Genomic DNA, 15,233 nt, shown 5'->3' with positions numbered 1-15,233 from the left:
TCAGTCCAAAGACATGTAGGTCAGGTGAATCAGCCATACTAAATTACCCCTAGGTATGTGTGTGTGTGTGTGTGTGTGTGTGTGTGTGTGTGTGTGTGTGTGTGTGTGTGTGTGTGTCTGTGTGTCTGTGTGTGTGTGTGTGGGCGGGCCCTTTGTGATGGCCTGGCAGCCTGTCCAGGGTGTCTCCCCACCAGCCACCCAATGACTGCTGGGATAGGCTCCAGCATCCCCGTGACGCTGGGAGCAGAATAAGCTGGTCGGAGAATAGATGAATAGATGGATGGATGGATGGATTCTGCACCTCAGGGGGAATAACAAAGATTAAAAAACACATTTTTTTTAAAAATACACAAAATAAAAATTGATGCCTTTAGGCAAGAAACAAAACAAGACAAAGATCTGACCTACGTATATCCCTCCTCTATCCATGACCCAATGGGAGCAAGTGTAAAGTCAGTCAAAACTTTTCACAGCCAGACGTAGTTCTGGGCTATAGATTTACTCCATGGACACATTTTGAATTATTGTATAGTCCATTGTCTGTACAGTAATTGTATTTTAATAATCAGGAAGCTCTTTAATGATTCGGCACTCGTCCTCTTTTGTCTCTATAGCTGGAGCCCATACCAACATGTACCCTGATTCTGCTGACTGACAGAAGCTAAGCAGATATTGGCTTGAATAGTACTTGGATAGGAGACGTCCCGGAACAACTGAGTTGCTGCTGGAAGTTGTGTTGCTGGGCCAGTAGGGGGCAGTCTTCCCTCTGGCCCTAATAAACAACGGAAATCCCAGTGCAGTGACGGGGACACTGTGCTGGAGGAGATGTTGTCCTTCAGATGAGACGTTAAACCGAGGTCCTGACTCACTGCGGTCATTAAAGATCCCATGGCACTTATCACAAAGAGTAGGGGGTCCCCTGGTGTCCGGGCAAAAGTCCTAACCTGGCTCTCTCCATCTGGCCACCTAATCATCCCCTTGTGTAATTGGCTCAATGAGTCCTCCCTCTCCATCTCAATCTGATGAGTGGTGTGGAGAGTGATGAGCGTTCTGGCACAAAATAGCGGCTGTGCTTCACCCAGGTGGGTGCTAAACATTGGTGGTGGTTGAGGGGAGTTTCCCCCCTTCACTCTGAAGCACTTTGGGCGTCAAGGTAAAGCGCTATGTAAATGTAATTCATTATTATTAGTATTATTATTATAGAGGTGAGTAGTACTGTCTGGCCCCTGGCAGCATTAAGGGCTCACCGGCTCATTAACTCAAGACTCTACTGGCTCTCCGATTGCTTTGGTCCAACTGCAACCCGGGTGTGAGAGAAAAGCTCCACCATCGATGATATACAGCACTCTTGGCCAAAGCCGCAGCCAGGTGGCACAGCAATATACACTGCTAAGCCTCCGGTTGTTTGCAGTTAACACTCCATTATACTGTATGGACGATTTTTGAATTAGGTGCCAAGTTCTGTAATTTTATGCACCACATATTGGAGGGATACTCTGGATCAGAACACAGTATAATACACGCACACACACACACTGAATCATCCTTTATACCCCTACCATGTCATCCTATATTTATGGGGACCCTTCCACCCCTCAATGACTACATTCATTGCCTAGCCCTTAACTCTAACCTTAACCATCATAACAACATGCCTAACCTTATCAAAAAGACATGCATGTGAGAGGTAATACTCCTGTTTGTGCCCCTGACTGAGGCAATCACAAGACGAACTGGAGTTGGTCCCCGGGTGCTGCACGGCGGCTGCTCACTGCTCCTTGCTACACAGCTAGGATGTTTTAAATGCAGAGAAAGACTTGCCCCACGAGGATTAATAAAGTAGTTAAAAAAAAACTAAAAAAAAACAACCTAAACCCAAGTCCATCCATCCATTTTCTGAGCCGCTTATTGGGCGGAAGGTGGGGGAGACCCTGCACAGGCCAGCAGGCCATCACATAGGGCCGACACACACACACACACACATTCACACCTAGGGACAATTTAGTACGGCCTATTCACCTGACCTACACGTCTTTGGACTGTGGGAGGAAACCGGAGCCCCTGGAGGAAACACACACAGACTCGGGGAGAACGTCCAAACTCCACACAGAGGACGACCCGGGACGACCCCCAAGGTTGGACTACCCTGGGGCTCGAACCCTGGACCTTCTTGCTGTGAGGCGACTGCGCTAACCACTACGCCACCGTGCCACCCCTACACCCAAGTCCTAACCCTAAAATAGACCTTTTCTTCATGGGAACCCATAAAATGTCCCCACTATTTAGGTGGTTTCACACAAACACACACACACACAAATATGCACAAGGAGTCAGAGCTTGAGACTTTTGCTATTCTTTTCCAAATGCGGCGGTGTTTTTGTGTGGCAGACTTTGCTCCTAGACCCTCATGGGTCCCACATTGCCATTCTGATTCTGATTCTTTTCTCACCTCCTGCCAAAAGCCCTGTCTAGCCTCAGTTGCCTGACTAGAGCTGCACAGTAGAGCTGGGTTCATTTAATTGTTTTCCAGATTCAAATCATTCTTCTTCATCATAACAATCTGATTACTGATTCATCTAATCCCTGAATCGCTTTTTTTTTGTTTTTCTCCCCGTTGCCCTGAAATGGAAATTACAGTTCTGTGGAAATTACAGACCAGAAGCTGCTTTGGGCTGAATTTTTTAATGTAAATATTATTTTTAATGATGCGCCAGGTTAGAGGGTTCCTTGTATAATTGACTGCATTAGTTCTTCGTGCATCTTAAGACCTCTATGGTTAGTGCTGTCATGGCCCTGTTATTACCCAAAAGCAGAGGCATTTGCTCTGTCAGGCCTCTAGTGGCCAAGGTGGATGAATATTACATGGATCTTCCCTGAGAAAGACCAGCATTTCCCATTCATTAGCACTGAAAATGAGTCCCCTAGGTTTTGTGGTCGTATATCTGACTTGCAGGTTTGCTGTTACTGTTTTCCTTAGCTTCTTCGTTTTGAGGTTGATTTTAAGTCCCTTCCTGCTTTCTTTTTTCCGTTCTATATGCTGTTCCTCCTTTGTTTTTTCTCATCCTTTTTTCTCCTCCTCCCTATTAGTTTTAACTTCTCTAGCAGCAAATTTCATCCACTCTCGCTACCATTCTTTTGTAGCAACACAGCAGCTTTTTCCTGTATATTTGCTACACACATGGTGTGATGGCAGCTTTTTCCTGTATATTTACTACACACGAGGTGTGATTAAAAGTCTCTCTATCCAATTCCATGTGGCGGGAGACAAAAAGCCCATGAAAAGAAAAGAAAAAAGTGCCAGCGGTAAATGGGAAAACAATTCTCCAGTGGGCTGTGTGTGCGTGCTGGGCTCGGGCCATCAATTGATGGAGCCGCCTCTAACTAAATCATTTCACACACAACCCGGCGGGGTTGGGAAGGGGACTACCATCTTCTGCCAGGCTATACTTCATCATCTGCCAGAGGGACCTATATCCTATATCACACTCAGACCCCAGCCAGTTAGCTGGACATCTAGCCAACCAGCTCTTTAAGTGGCTGGTTTTAAATATATATATATATATATATATATGTATATATATATATATGTATATATATATATATATATATATATATATATAGCAATTGATTGACACTAATGGTGTTAGAAAACCAGAATAGTATTTACGTCTTTATGCATGCTCAATAATCCAGGTAAGAAAGTCAAAGAAAGTTGAATCAGTGAATCATCTGGACGTAAGGTTTATTGAGAGAAACATGTCATCACTCATCTAAGTGACCTCTTCGGTCTCAACTGGCTGCAGCTACCCCACCCTTATAAACAATACCGTGACCGCAGGTGTCCCCACCCTTATAAACAATACCGTGACCGCAGGTGTCCCCACCCTTATAAACAACACAGTGACTGCAGGTATCCCCACTCTTATGAACAATATAGTAGCATAACGACTGAAACCAACAATCGGTTTCATATGCAAATAGGCATGGCCATTAACTAGAGTTACACTGGCCATGTGTACTAGTCACACAGACTGTTCCCATATCCTCTGTGAATAGTACACATGGCCGTTGTAACTCTTAATGGTCACACCTGTTTGCATATGAAACCGATCGTTGGTTTCGGTCATTGTGCAACTGTATTGTTTATAAGGGTGGAGATACCTGCAGTCAGTTTAGAATGAAGAGGTCACTTAGGGCCCTGACACACCACGTCAATGGACCGTCGGCCAGTGTCTGACCATCGGTGAGCGTCTGACCCTAATTTTTGCGCTGTGTCCCGCACCATTGGCACTAGTCGGACCCCTGTCGGCAGCTCTTCGGCCGATTCAGCATGTTGAATCACCGGAGCCCGTTGGTGAGAGAGATCACTCTGATTGGCTGTTCAGCGAAGCAAATCAGTGCAGAACGTAGGTACATGCTAGTTGGCCATTAGCTGTAGTCTTTGCGGTGTGTTCATGTTATGTGATTTAATCTGACGTGCACAAGGGCAAACTCGCACACAAACGGTCTGATCTTCACCTCACATAAAAGTGCCAAATTGACTCACCCGAGAAACCATGTTTTCACATGATTATCAGATTTATAGCAGAACCCGTAGGACCCCTTAACGACCTTTCCTAGTCATCATCACCGTTGACCACAGGAAGATTTAATCTCGTTCCCACACAAGACAGAAACAGACAGGACAATGACTTGAATTTTGATCAATTCAACTCTCTCTCTCTCTCTCTCTCTCTCTCTCTCTCTCTCTCTCTCTCTCTCTCTCTCTCTCTCTCTCTCTCTCTCTCTCTCTCTCCCATGTTAGTCAAGTCAATTTTATTTGTATAGCCCATTATCACAAATTAAAAATTTACCTCAGCATTATAATCAATTATTTTTGAACTTCCCAGGAAAGAAGAACAAGTTTTATTGAAGGCCTTCTTGATCCTCCAATCTCTTTCACACACAAACACACACACACACCATCAGCGGTCACTCGGGGTGGAGTATGACTGTCGTCCTCCTAGGTCCTTTTGGGTCTTTAGGTGGGCGTAGAGGCCCATCTCGGAGCTGCATATTTTGGGGTAAATGTGGGCAGGGGTGTAAAGAAGTGGTTGAGGATGTGGTTTTGGGCCTTTCTGGTAACTCGCTCTTTTCTGAGTCTGTGCTTGTTCTCAGCAGCACATGGAGGTCATGATTGTAGCTCCCAGCACCCTCACGGACAGCCAGTCTCCAGGCCTCCCTGTTTTTTGCTGCTTGTTCCCAGGTGTTAAGGTTGATGCCAACCCTTTTTATGTAGGCCTTGAAGTTATCTTCATATCGCTTCTTTTGTCCTCCTGGGCCACGGCATCCTGTCACAGCTGAGAGTAAAGGACTTGTTTCGGGAGGTGAGAGTGAGACATGTGGAGGACATGGCCAGTCCGTCTCAGCTGATGTTGTGCGATGTGGCAGTTATAGTAGGCATGTTGACCTCGAGGATGCTGAAGTTGGTGCACTTATCCTCCCAGCTGATCTTAAGGAGCTTTCTGAGGCATCGCTGTTGGCATGCCTCGAGTGCCTTCAGGTGACTGCTATAAGTGGTCCAGGTTTCTGACCCATACAGTAGGGTGGGCAGCACTACTGCTTTATACACCAGAATTTTTGTTTTGATCTGAAGGTCACGGTTTTCAAAAACCCTTTTACTCAATCTTGAGAACACCCGCCTGGCAGAACTGAGACAATGGTGTATTTCAATGTCAATGTTGGCTTTGGAGGAGAGTAGGCTGCCACGATATGGGAGCTATTGCATGTTTTTGAGTCTGGTGTTGTCTACAGGGATGGATGGGGGCAGAGCAGGTATATTTCTGTTGGGTGGGGGTTGTTAGAGGATATGGATCTTTTTTTATGTTAATGGCCAGGCCAAGCTGCTCATATACCTTCACAAAAGCATCCAGTATGCTCTGTAGTTCCTCTTTTATGAGGGACACTAATGCGTTGTCATCGGTGTACTGCAGCTCTATGATGGATGTGGTGGTGGTTCTACCTTTAACCCTGACTCTGTTGATATTCCGAAAATTCTCATCAGTCCTGCATATGATTTTGACCCTCTGAGGCAGATTGGGACCTGTGAAGTGGAGGATGGTGGCAGTGAAGTGTTTGCCCATTGAATTACATGATGTGTCAACATTTATGACAGAAATGAGAGGGTATCTAGGCTAATTAAAAATATGTAGCCTTCAGATATCCTCCCTAGATAGGACATTAACGAGATCATTCTTCTTCATTCTTCAACAAGATCATTCTTTTTCAACAAGACCATTCTTCTTCATTTGAAGATAAGACGGTCTTGCTCAAACAAAGGAACATGAGCATTCTTCAAGTAGCCCACAAAAGTGTCATGTTTCATTGAACATCCACCTAAAACTATAAAAGTTGTTTATACCTTTTGAGCACTCCCTCCCCTTCTTGGCTCTTTTTTCTTGTGCAACCAGGGCTATGCTCCTGCTCTGGTTTTTAAGACTTTCTCCTTCCCTCTGCATCCTCGTTTTTCTCTTTACACTTGGGCTTGTGTTTTCAGCTTCTGCTGATGAGTTGAACGCTCATCAAGCAAGCAACGTTCAAAGACCGCAAGGGAGCCAGAACATTGTGAAAGCCGCTGCACGTCAGTTTACCACGTATTCTTTTGTAATCCTTTGTGTTAAACTTTTGTTGCTATATTTTTTGTTTTTGAAACTTTTTTCTGTAACTTTTTGCGGTTAGCGTAGTGCTCTTACATGGGATCAGACCCGGTATTGCTTCCACGTCGTCTACGCCTCGCTGACCCTAACTCTCTTCCAATACCGAAGATTATCGAGTTTTAGTCAACTCCAAGACTTTAAGATAGCAAGTCCAACTCAACACCAGTGGAGCCAAAATGTCGGTAAAGACTGACAACAGAATAGTGCAAGTTAAACACCCTGACCATGTTTGAGACGGGAATTAATAATAATAAAAAATGAAACAAATTAGATTAGATTGCAATTGATTGATCTCCTCAGGGGAAGATCGATATTCCTTTCCAAAATGAAGCCTCTTAGTCGAGCGGTCTTGAAAAATTACCATGAGTCTACTTTGTCTGAGATCTAGTCAAGTTCAAGTCACTGTATGAAGTCCGAGAAGGGACTGAGAACTCTAGAGTATGGACTTGAGACCAAGTCGACCAAGACAAGGTTAAGACAAAGGTGGCATGGTTCTCCCCATGTATGCGGTGGTTTTTCTCCGGGTGCTCCGGTTTCCCCCACCATCAAAAAGACATGCATGTTAGGGTTGATACTCCTGTTTGTGCCCCTGACCGAGGCAATGGGAAAAGAACTGGAGTTGGTCCCCGGGTGCTGCACAGCGGCTGCCCACTGCTCCTAGCTACACAGCTAGGATGGGTTAATGATAATAATAATAATAAATGAAACTTATATAGCACTTTTCTAATACTCAAAGTCGCTTTACAGTAAACAGGGTGAAACAAGATGACAGATAAACATAACACAGACTTACACGGGTGGACGGGAAGGGAGGCTACGAGAGGGAGAAGCGGCAGCCACACACGACGCCAGCAGTATTCTCCGACTTGGACAGATGCAAAAGGGAAAGAAAAAAAAACAACATAAATCACAGGGTTAAATGCAGAGAAAGAATTTCCCCAGGGGGGATTAATAAAGTAGTAAAAAAAAAAAAGGTCCATACTCATGTACCAACCAAGGGCATGTTTCTTCTTCTACTCTGTAAACACACCCTGGCACAGCTACCAGCAGCTACCAGCCATCCCGCCACCTCGCCGTGACTCACACCAACTCGTCACGCCGCACTGAGGGAAGGATTCCTTTCTTCAAAATCCACACTTTGCACTGTCACTCGCTGCTTCTGACAAGTCCCTCAAATTTTAGTGTAATAAGGCTGTTTCACTGTCAAGGATATAAATAGCCCCACTTTGAAAGGGTACTTATGTAAATAGGGCACTAATAAGCATTTTTGCAACGCCAAATGCCACAGCATCAAACTGTCTCATTCAGTAGCGCAGGAGAGCGAGGGAAGAGAGGAGAAGAGAGAGGAAATTGGGAGAAGTGAAATGCAGATGTGGGGTTGGTGAGAGGGGCGGCATTGGGATGAGCAGTTAAGCTGTCTGGTTCTCCACGTAAAGGAACCGTTGGAGGGCTTTCCACAGCTCTGTATATGCTGGAACAGAGGTGACGATTCCTCTGTGAAAGCTTCCCATGTTGACTTCCTATAGCAATCGCCGCGGACCGCCAGCTGTCTCTGGCTCTCTGATTTGATTTGCTTTCTCTTGGTTATTTAATCCCGTTGCTGTCCTTGGTGAGATCCAGCTAGAGCAGGTTTTTTTTTTTTTGTGAAAAGACTTTTTTACACTGTAGACAAAACTACTCATCACCATAGAGACAAAAGAGGATGGAGTGATCATTCATTGAAGAGCTTGCCGTTTATTAAAATGCAGTTAATTCTGTTCGCCCTGCTTGTACTTTCTTGCTTTGTCTCGGATCAGTCAGGAGAAAGCCTGTGATCACATCAACAAAGGCACATTTCCTCTTTCTGTTCAACCCCCCCCCGTTACATTTCCCCAACATGTCACGTGGGCTTGTCTTCTGTTGTCTCCCGTTTGAAGATTACACTTATTGAACGTGGAGGAGCGGCGTAAACGAGAGGTGTGCCGTTTGCAGGCTGTTGTTGCATAATTAGCAGCAGTCATCCGTCATTGGTCGCCATGTTGCCTGTGTAAGGCCGCATTCACACTGAATCCAGCAATCCGGCACCTTACCCCAGGAGTCTGCGGAGGTGTGGGCGTGTCACTACTTGCCCATTTGTGTGACGTCATGTTGTGAACTTTAACCCCCTAATCCATAAAGTGGTTATGTAACTAAAAGTGTTTTGCCAACAGCCATTAAACCACAAACGGGGCTTCCGGGTGGCGTGGCGGTCTATACCATTGCCTACGAACACGGGGATCGCTGGTTCGAATTCCTGTGTTACCATTGGCTTGTATGGGCGTCCCTACAGACACAATTGGCCGTGTCTGCGGATGGGAAGCCGGATATGGGTATTTGTCCTGGTCACTGCACTTAGCGCCTCCTCTGGTCGGTCAGAACACCTGTTCAGGGGGGAGGGGAAACTGGGGGGAATAGTGTGATCCTCCCACACGCTGCATCCCCCTGGCGAAACTCCTCACTTTCAGGTGAAAGGAAGCGGCTGGCAGCTCCACATTTATCAGAGGAGGCATGTGGTAGTCTGCAGCCCTCCCCGGATCGGAAGAGAGGTTGGAGCAGCGACTGGGACAGCTCGGAAGAGTGGGATAATTTGATGGGTACAATTGGGGAGAAAAGGGGGGGGGGCGCAAAAGAAAGAATTTACGGTGATTAACGCCTTTATACTCCCTCATGGCAGGGTTGTACAGCTCTGGGTCCTCATGTATCAATTGTTACTATGGGCACAATTGTATGTACACACCCATGGAATGTTTTAACCCTCAAGATTGTCTGACAGCCAGTAGCAAAGCGTGATGGTTATTTGTAATTCCTTCCTCCTAACATGTCTACCTCTTGCAACAAGCAATCACCCAGGCCTGCAAAGACTTCAGTGTCAGCCAATCAGTGTCTAAATTTAGGGGTTACCCAGGTTCTACACTGGTCTCTTACGTGATTGGCCACTTTGGCGTGGCATTGGGTTGCATTCCATTTAAAAGGTGATTCTGGTTCTACCACTTGCCAGATGGCCGCTGCATTTTTTAATTTTTTACTGAAGCCCCCTGCGGTATGCACTGCCGCAGCCTAAATGCACTACCCTCATACAAATGAATTGAAGAATTGGCGTTTTTCATGCATTGCCTGATTCGGTCTGAATGCAGCCCAAACCACCTTGACTAATGCAGTAAGATCAATGGAACAGAAACCTTCTGTGGTGGTGGGGCTGTAGGTTGTTGCCATCGGTCATTATTCAGGCTGAGCTAGAGTATGAGCACAGGTGCATAATCAGTTGTCTGAACCATAATCCACCACCACTTCAGAGACAATCAAGTCAAGTCAAGTCCATTTTATTTGTATAGCCGAATATCACAAATTACAAATTTGCTTCAGGGGGCTTTACAGCAACGCAATATCCTTAGACCCTCTCATCTGATTAGGAACAACTCCCTAAAAAAACACTTTAATGGAGAAAAATTAGGAAGAAGCGTCAGGGAGAGCAACATAGGGATCTCTCTCCCAAGACGGACAATGTGCAATGGATGTTGTGTTTACCCAATTTACATAATACAACACTGAAAGAAGACAACAGAATTATAATGGAATTATAAAATATATGAAGAATCTGATGAGGAGAATGCTGAGCAGTGTCCAGATGCCACCGGAACAGCCCAGAACCCACGCCACGCAACCACCATCACCATGTAGACAAAAAAAAAACACACACACATTAGTCACACGTCTGAGTGAGAGAAGGATATAATATTGAAACAGCATAACAAAATTATGTGGATTTATAAGCCTATAAAAAGAAAATGTGATGAGGGGGATGTCAAGCAGTTTCCAGGTAGCAACCACTATCACCATGGAGACCTGGGAGGAGGACAGACTACACGTGCACACAAGGGAAACTCACATCACACCATTCACACACACAGAAGAAGAGAAAGAAGACATTTGGAGAGAGAGAAAAGACGTGAGAGAAGAAAAGTTTGCAATAATCAATAATCTATATGCTATAACCTCATAGGCAGGATAGTGCTTGGTAAATTCATTGAGACAGAAACTGACCCGCCATGAATTACAAGTTGTGAAGCACTCAACTTAAAGGCAACTAATTGTAGGCTAAGGCAAAAAGATGAGTTTTAAGTTTGGATGTAAAAGACTCAACAGACTCTGATTGTCTGATGGCAGGCAGGTTATTCCACAAGAACAGGCCCCGATAGGAAAAGGCCCTGCCACCAGCTGACTTCTTTTTAACTTTGGGTACACACAGGAGCCCTGTATGTTGGGAGCGAAGAGCTGGAGATGGAATGTATGGTTTAAAGAGATCAGACAGTTAAGATGTGGCAAGCCCATTTAGGATTTTATAAGTCAGCTGAAGCACCTTGAAGTCTGATCTAACATGGATAGGAAGCTAATGAATGGAGACATATAAATTGGTGTAATATGGTCAAATTTTCCAGTTTCAGTTAGAATTCTAGCTGCAGCATTCTGAACCATTGAAGATTTTTAGCACTAGCATGTGGCAGACCTGAAAACAGAACATTACAATAATATAGACTGGATGAAACAAATGCATGTATTAGAGACTCTGCATCAGCCATTGACAAGAAAGACCGAATTTTAGCTATGTTATATAAGTGAAAAAAGGCAGTGTTGGTGATTTCTTTAATGTGCTTGTCAAAGGAAAGGCTGGGATCAAACATAGCACCAAGATTTTTGGCTCCCACCCTTTGTAATCACAGAGTTTTTGATTATTATTGTTACTTGATCAAATTGGTGTCTGTGTCTAGCAGGGACAATGACCAGCATCTCAGTTTTATCTGAATTTAAAAGCAGAAAACTTGGTGACATCCAATTTTTCACAGCAGCCCAGCAGGCTTCTAAATTAGTCATTTGAGTATGATCATCAGCCCTTATAGGCACATTACAGCTGAGTATCATCAACATAGTAATGGAACTTTATTCCATGACTGCGCATAATTTGGCCAAGTGGTGAAATATAAATAGAGAAAGGTCGAGGGCCTAGAACTGAGTCCTGAGGTACGCCATATCTAATGTGACGGAATTTTTATGTAATATTATTATAGCAGACACAATGTGTTCTTCCAGATAAGTAGGACTTGAGCCAAGAGAGAGCTAACTCAGAGACACCAAAATTATAATTTATTCTGTCTAATAGTATACAGTGATCAGTGGTGTCAAAGTTGCGCTGAGGTCCCAGTAGTAGAAGCACGGAAGTGGAATCAGAGTCCATAGCAAGTAGAAGATCGTTCACCACTCTGGTCAGAGCACAGGCCCTGAAAGCCGATTGAAAAGGTTCATATAGATGGTTTTCTTCTATATGTGTCGAAAGTTGTTGATACACAACTCTCTCTCATACTTGAGAAAAGAATGGACGATTAGAGACTGGTCGTTAGTTATTAAGAGACCCTGGATTGAGGTGCAGTTTTTTAAGTAGAGGTTTGACCATGGCTGTCTTAAAACTGTTGGGAACAGTACCAGTAGTAAGTGACAAATTAACAATGTCTAGCATTGTAGGTCCCAGGAAAGGCCAGAGGTCTTTAAAAAGTTTTGTTGGTAAGGGGTCAAGTAGGCAAGTAGTTGGTTTAGAAACTGACACGAGCTTAGTCAAAGTATCAAGAGAGATCATCTCAAAAGCTGTAATAACAGGGACTATCAGTGACTCATTGTATAGATATGAATTTGGTAAGACAGGATCTACAGGAGTAGCTGGAGTTGAAGAGCTAATTTTGTTTATGAGCTTATCAACCTTATTGCAGAAAAAGTCTAGAAACTCATGGGCTGTGAATGATGAGCAGCTAATTGATGGCTGCTTTTTAGTAAGTTTAGATACAGTGTCAAAGATAAATCTGGGGTTATGTTTATTAATATTGATTAATCGAAAGAGATACGCTGCTTTTGCAGCAGATAAAGCACGTTTGTATTTCAATAAACACTCATGCCACAATAGGTAAAAAAAACTTCCAATTTTGATTTTCACCATTGTCGTTCCAGTGTCCTGCAGTCCCGCTCAAGAGCACGTGTCTCATCGTTAAACCAGGGTGTAGGCCTCTTTAGTCGCTTAGCTGTGGTAGTGAGGGGTGCATCTGAATCAAGGAGTCTACTAGAGAGGGCCATATTTAGTTACTAGTGAAATTTTCAACATAATCAGTCAGTACAGCGAAAGGAGCCAAGACTTCAGGCAGCTGCTGGCCAAATGCAGCTACAGTGGATGGACCAATGTGGCGAGTGGCAATTACATCTGTGCCGACATCAACTGGACAGGCCAGTAATGCTTCAAATTTGATGAGAAAATGATCTGACACAGCAGATGTAGTTGGCAAGACATTCAGATCAGAAACAGCTATCCCTTTAGATAAAACCAAATCAAGGGTGTTACCACTGCAATGAGTCGACTCTTGAACAAACTGAGCGAACCCAAAAGTATCAACTAGTGCCAGAAAGGCTTTACTTAGAGAATCAGCAGCCTTGTTCAGATGAATATTTAAATCACCAAGAATTAGAATCTCATCAGAATCAGTAACAAGACCTGAGACAAATTCTTCAAGAAATCATGAGTAAGAGCCAGTAGGCTGATAGAGTATCACAGTCTGGTCTGAGCAGTCTATTCATGGCTGAAGGGGATGGACTTTGAATAAGAGCTTCAAAGGACTGGAGTTTAGATTCAAGTCTAGATGTCAGCTTGAAAATAGACCTATATATTAAGGCAACACCCCCACCTTGTTTATTATCCCGAGCTACATGGGCATAAGTATAGTCGGATGGGGAAGCTTCATTTAAGGGAAGCAATAACCCAATCATATCAAAACTGTGTTGAAGAATCAGATCATAGGAAAATAGGTTGGCATGAGGCAATAATGACAACATCCTTGTCTTGGAGATTGCTCTTGTTAGTTTTTAGTTATTAGAGCGTGAGTGTCTGTAATAGAACTCAATTTCCCCTCGGGATAAATAAAGTATTCTGATTCTGATTCTCTGTGTGTGTGTGTGTGTGTGTGTGCGTGCGTGTGTGTGTGCGTGCGTGCGTGCGTGCACAGGCGTCTTTCGGCATGCTGCCCCCCGCCAAACACGCAGGTTTTCTCCCAAAATAGAATTGAGATCCATCTGAGCCCTGCATGTGTATGTGAGCAAGTGTGCCGCCTGCTGTGCGTCTGGGTGACATACATACTTCTCTCCACTCCACCTCAGGTAAAGGACCCGAGATGCTGTATGCGGGGCAGAAACTGAATGATAATGAGTGGCACATGGTGAAGGTGGTGCGCAGAGGCAAGAACCTGCAGCTGTCTGTGGACAATGTCACTGTAGAAGGTTAGTGGGCTCATGGATCCAGGATCTGCGTGGAGAAGCAGTGGTTTTGCAATGATAGGGTATGATGACTGTGTGTTGCTCAAAATGCACCACACACCTCATGCTGCATAGTACATTCCTAGCCACATTCCTAGCCACATACTGGTTCATCAGTTAAATTTTTTTTAAATGGTCTGTGTTTTGTGAGCCTGATTTGACTGACCATGTTAACTACATATAACTGAGTTATGACTCATGCTGGCAGGCGTCTATACGCTTGTCCTAAAGATATGCAGGAACACTGAGCTTTAAAGAGAAATTACAAATCAAGCCCTTATCCAAGGCTTTAGTGTCTGTGAATTTGGATCCGAGCGGCTATAATGTCAACAGAAGGGATATGGGCCAGCCACCTACGAAGATATCATCGATAAAATGATGAAAGGTCAACAGAAGAGGTGGCATTATGAAAATCCACCCTATCCAGCCCTTGGGCAATTGGGTGGGAGGGCAAAGAATGAGTGAAAGGTGTGAGAGAGAGATGTGATAGGTGAGGAAAGAGAGCGTGGGCGTACAGAGGCCCGAGGCGAAGAATGACCCTGTGAAGTAACAAGCCAAGATGAGGCGGCTCTGACTGGTTGACAAACTGGATTATGGAAAGAAAAAAAAAGAAGACTAAAACCCTGTATGCTAGGCCCTGCAAGGACTGGGTCGAGCTTTGACAGAGAGGACATAATCGGTATCTTGCCAAGCGTATTACTGCCCAGTTCATAGTAGACGCACATTAATTATGCAGTTTGGAACAAATTCAAGAAACTGCCCACAAAAATGTATTTGTAGAGGGTCCCCCTCCCCAAAATGGTTGCATGAATGTATTCTGTAGAAGAAAGTTTAACCATTCAGGTATTTTCCACTGAGCATAAAACTCATCTTAACATACTGTCGTTAGTGAACTTTATACACATTGCAGGCATGTCATAAGCTGTTCATTTGCACTGTTTCCAACATTTTGTCATGGTCTCTGTTTTTGCATTGTAATCATGTCAGAAGCAGACATTACTTTTCAGTCAGAGTGCTATTTCATATGCTCCGTAACCCCTGATGGCATTAACGAGTTCTGAGGCATAAATCATATTAGCCATAATTTGATATTACAGTTGCCTCAGGTAATATTAAACCACGTGTTTTTCCACAGCATTTTAAAATCTTTCACATTCCTACCATTCAAATAATCTCAAC

General features: G+C 44.2%; 1 protein-coding gene across 1 annotated transcript in view; it reads left to right on the top strand.

Annotated features, from left to right (window-relative positions):
• nrxn2b (neurexin 2b) overlaps nucleotides 1-15,233 on the top strand; it is a 919,866-nt gene that overhangs the window by 451,293 nt on the left and 453,340 nt on the right. The window contains exon 12 of the mRNA XM_056300763.1: nucleotides 13,899-14,018. Within this exon, the coding sequence (XP_056156738.1) occupies nucleotides 13,899-14,018 (120 nt within the window). The remainder of the gene's footprint in view (nucleotides 1-13,898; nucleotides 14,019-15,233) is intronic.

This window comes from Lampris incognitus, chromosome 20 (assembly GCF_029633865.1).
Source record: "Lampris incognitus isolate fLamInc1 chromosome 20, fLamInc1.hap2, whole genome shotgun sequence".
Lineage (NCBI taxonomy): Eukaryota > Metazoa > Chordata > Actinopteri > Lampriformes > Lampridae > Lampris > Lampris incognitus.
This window is presented reverse-complemented; position numbering and strand designations above follow the sequence as displayed.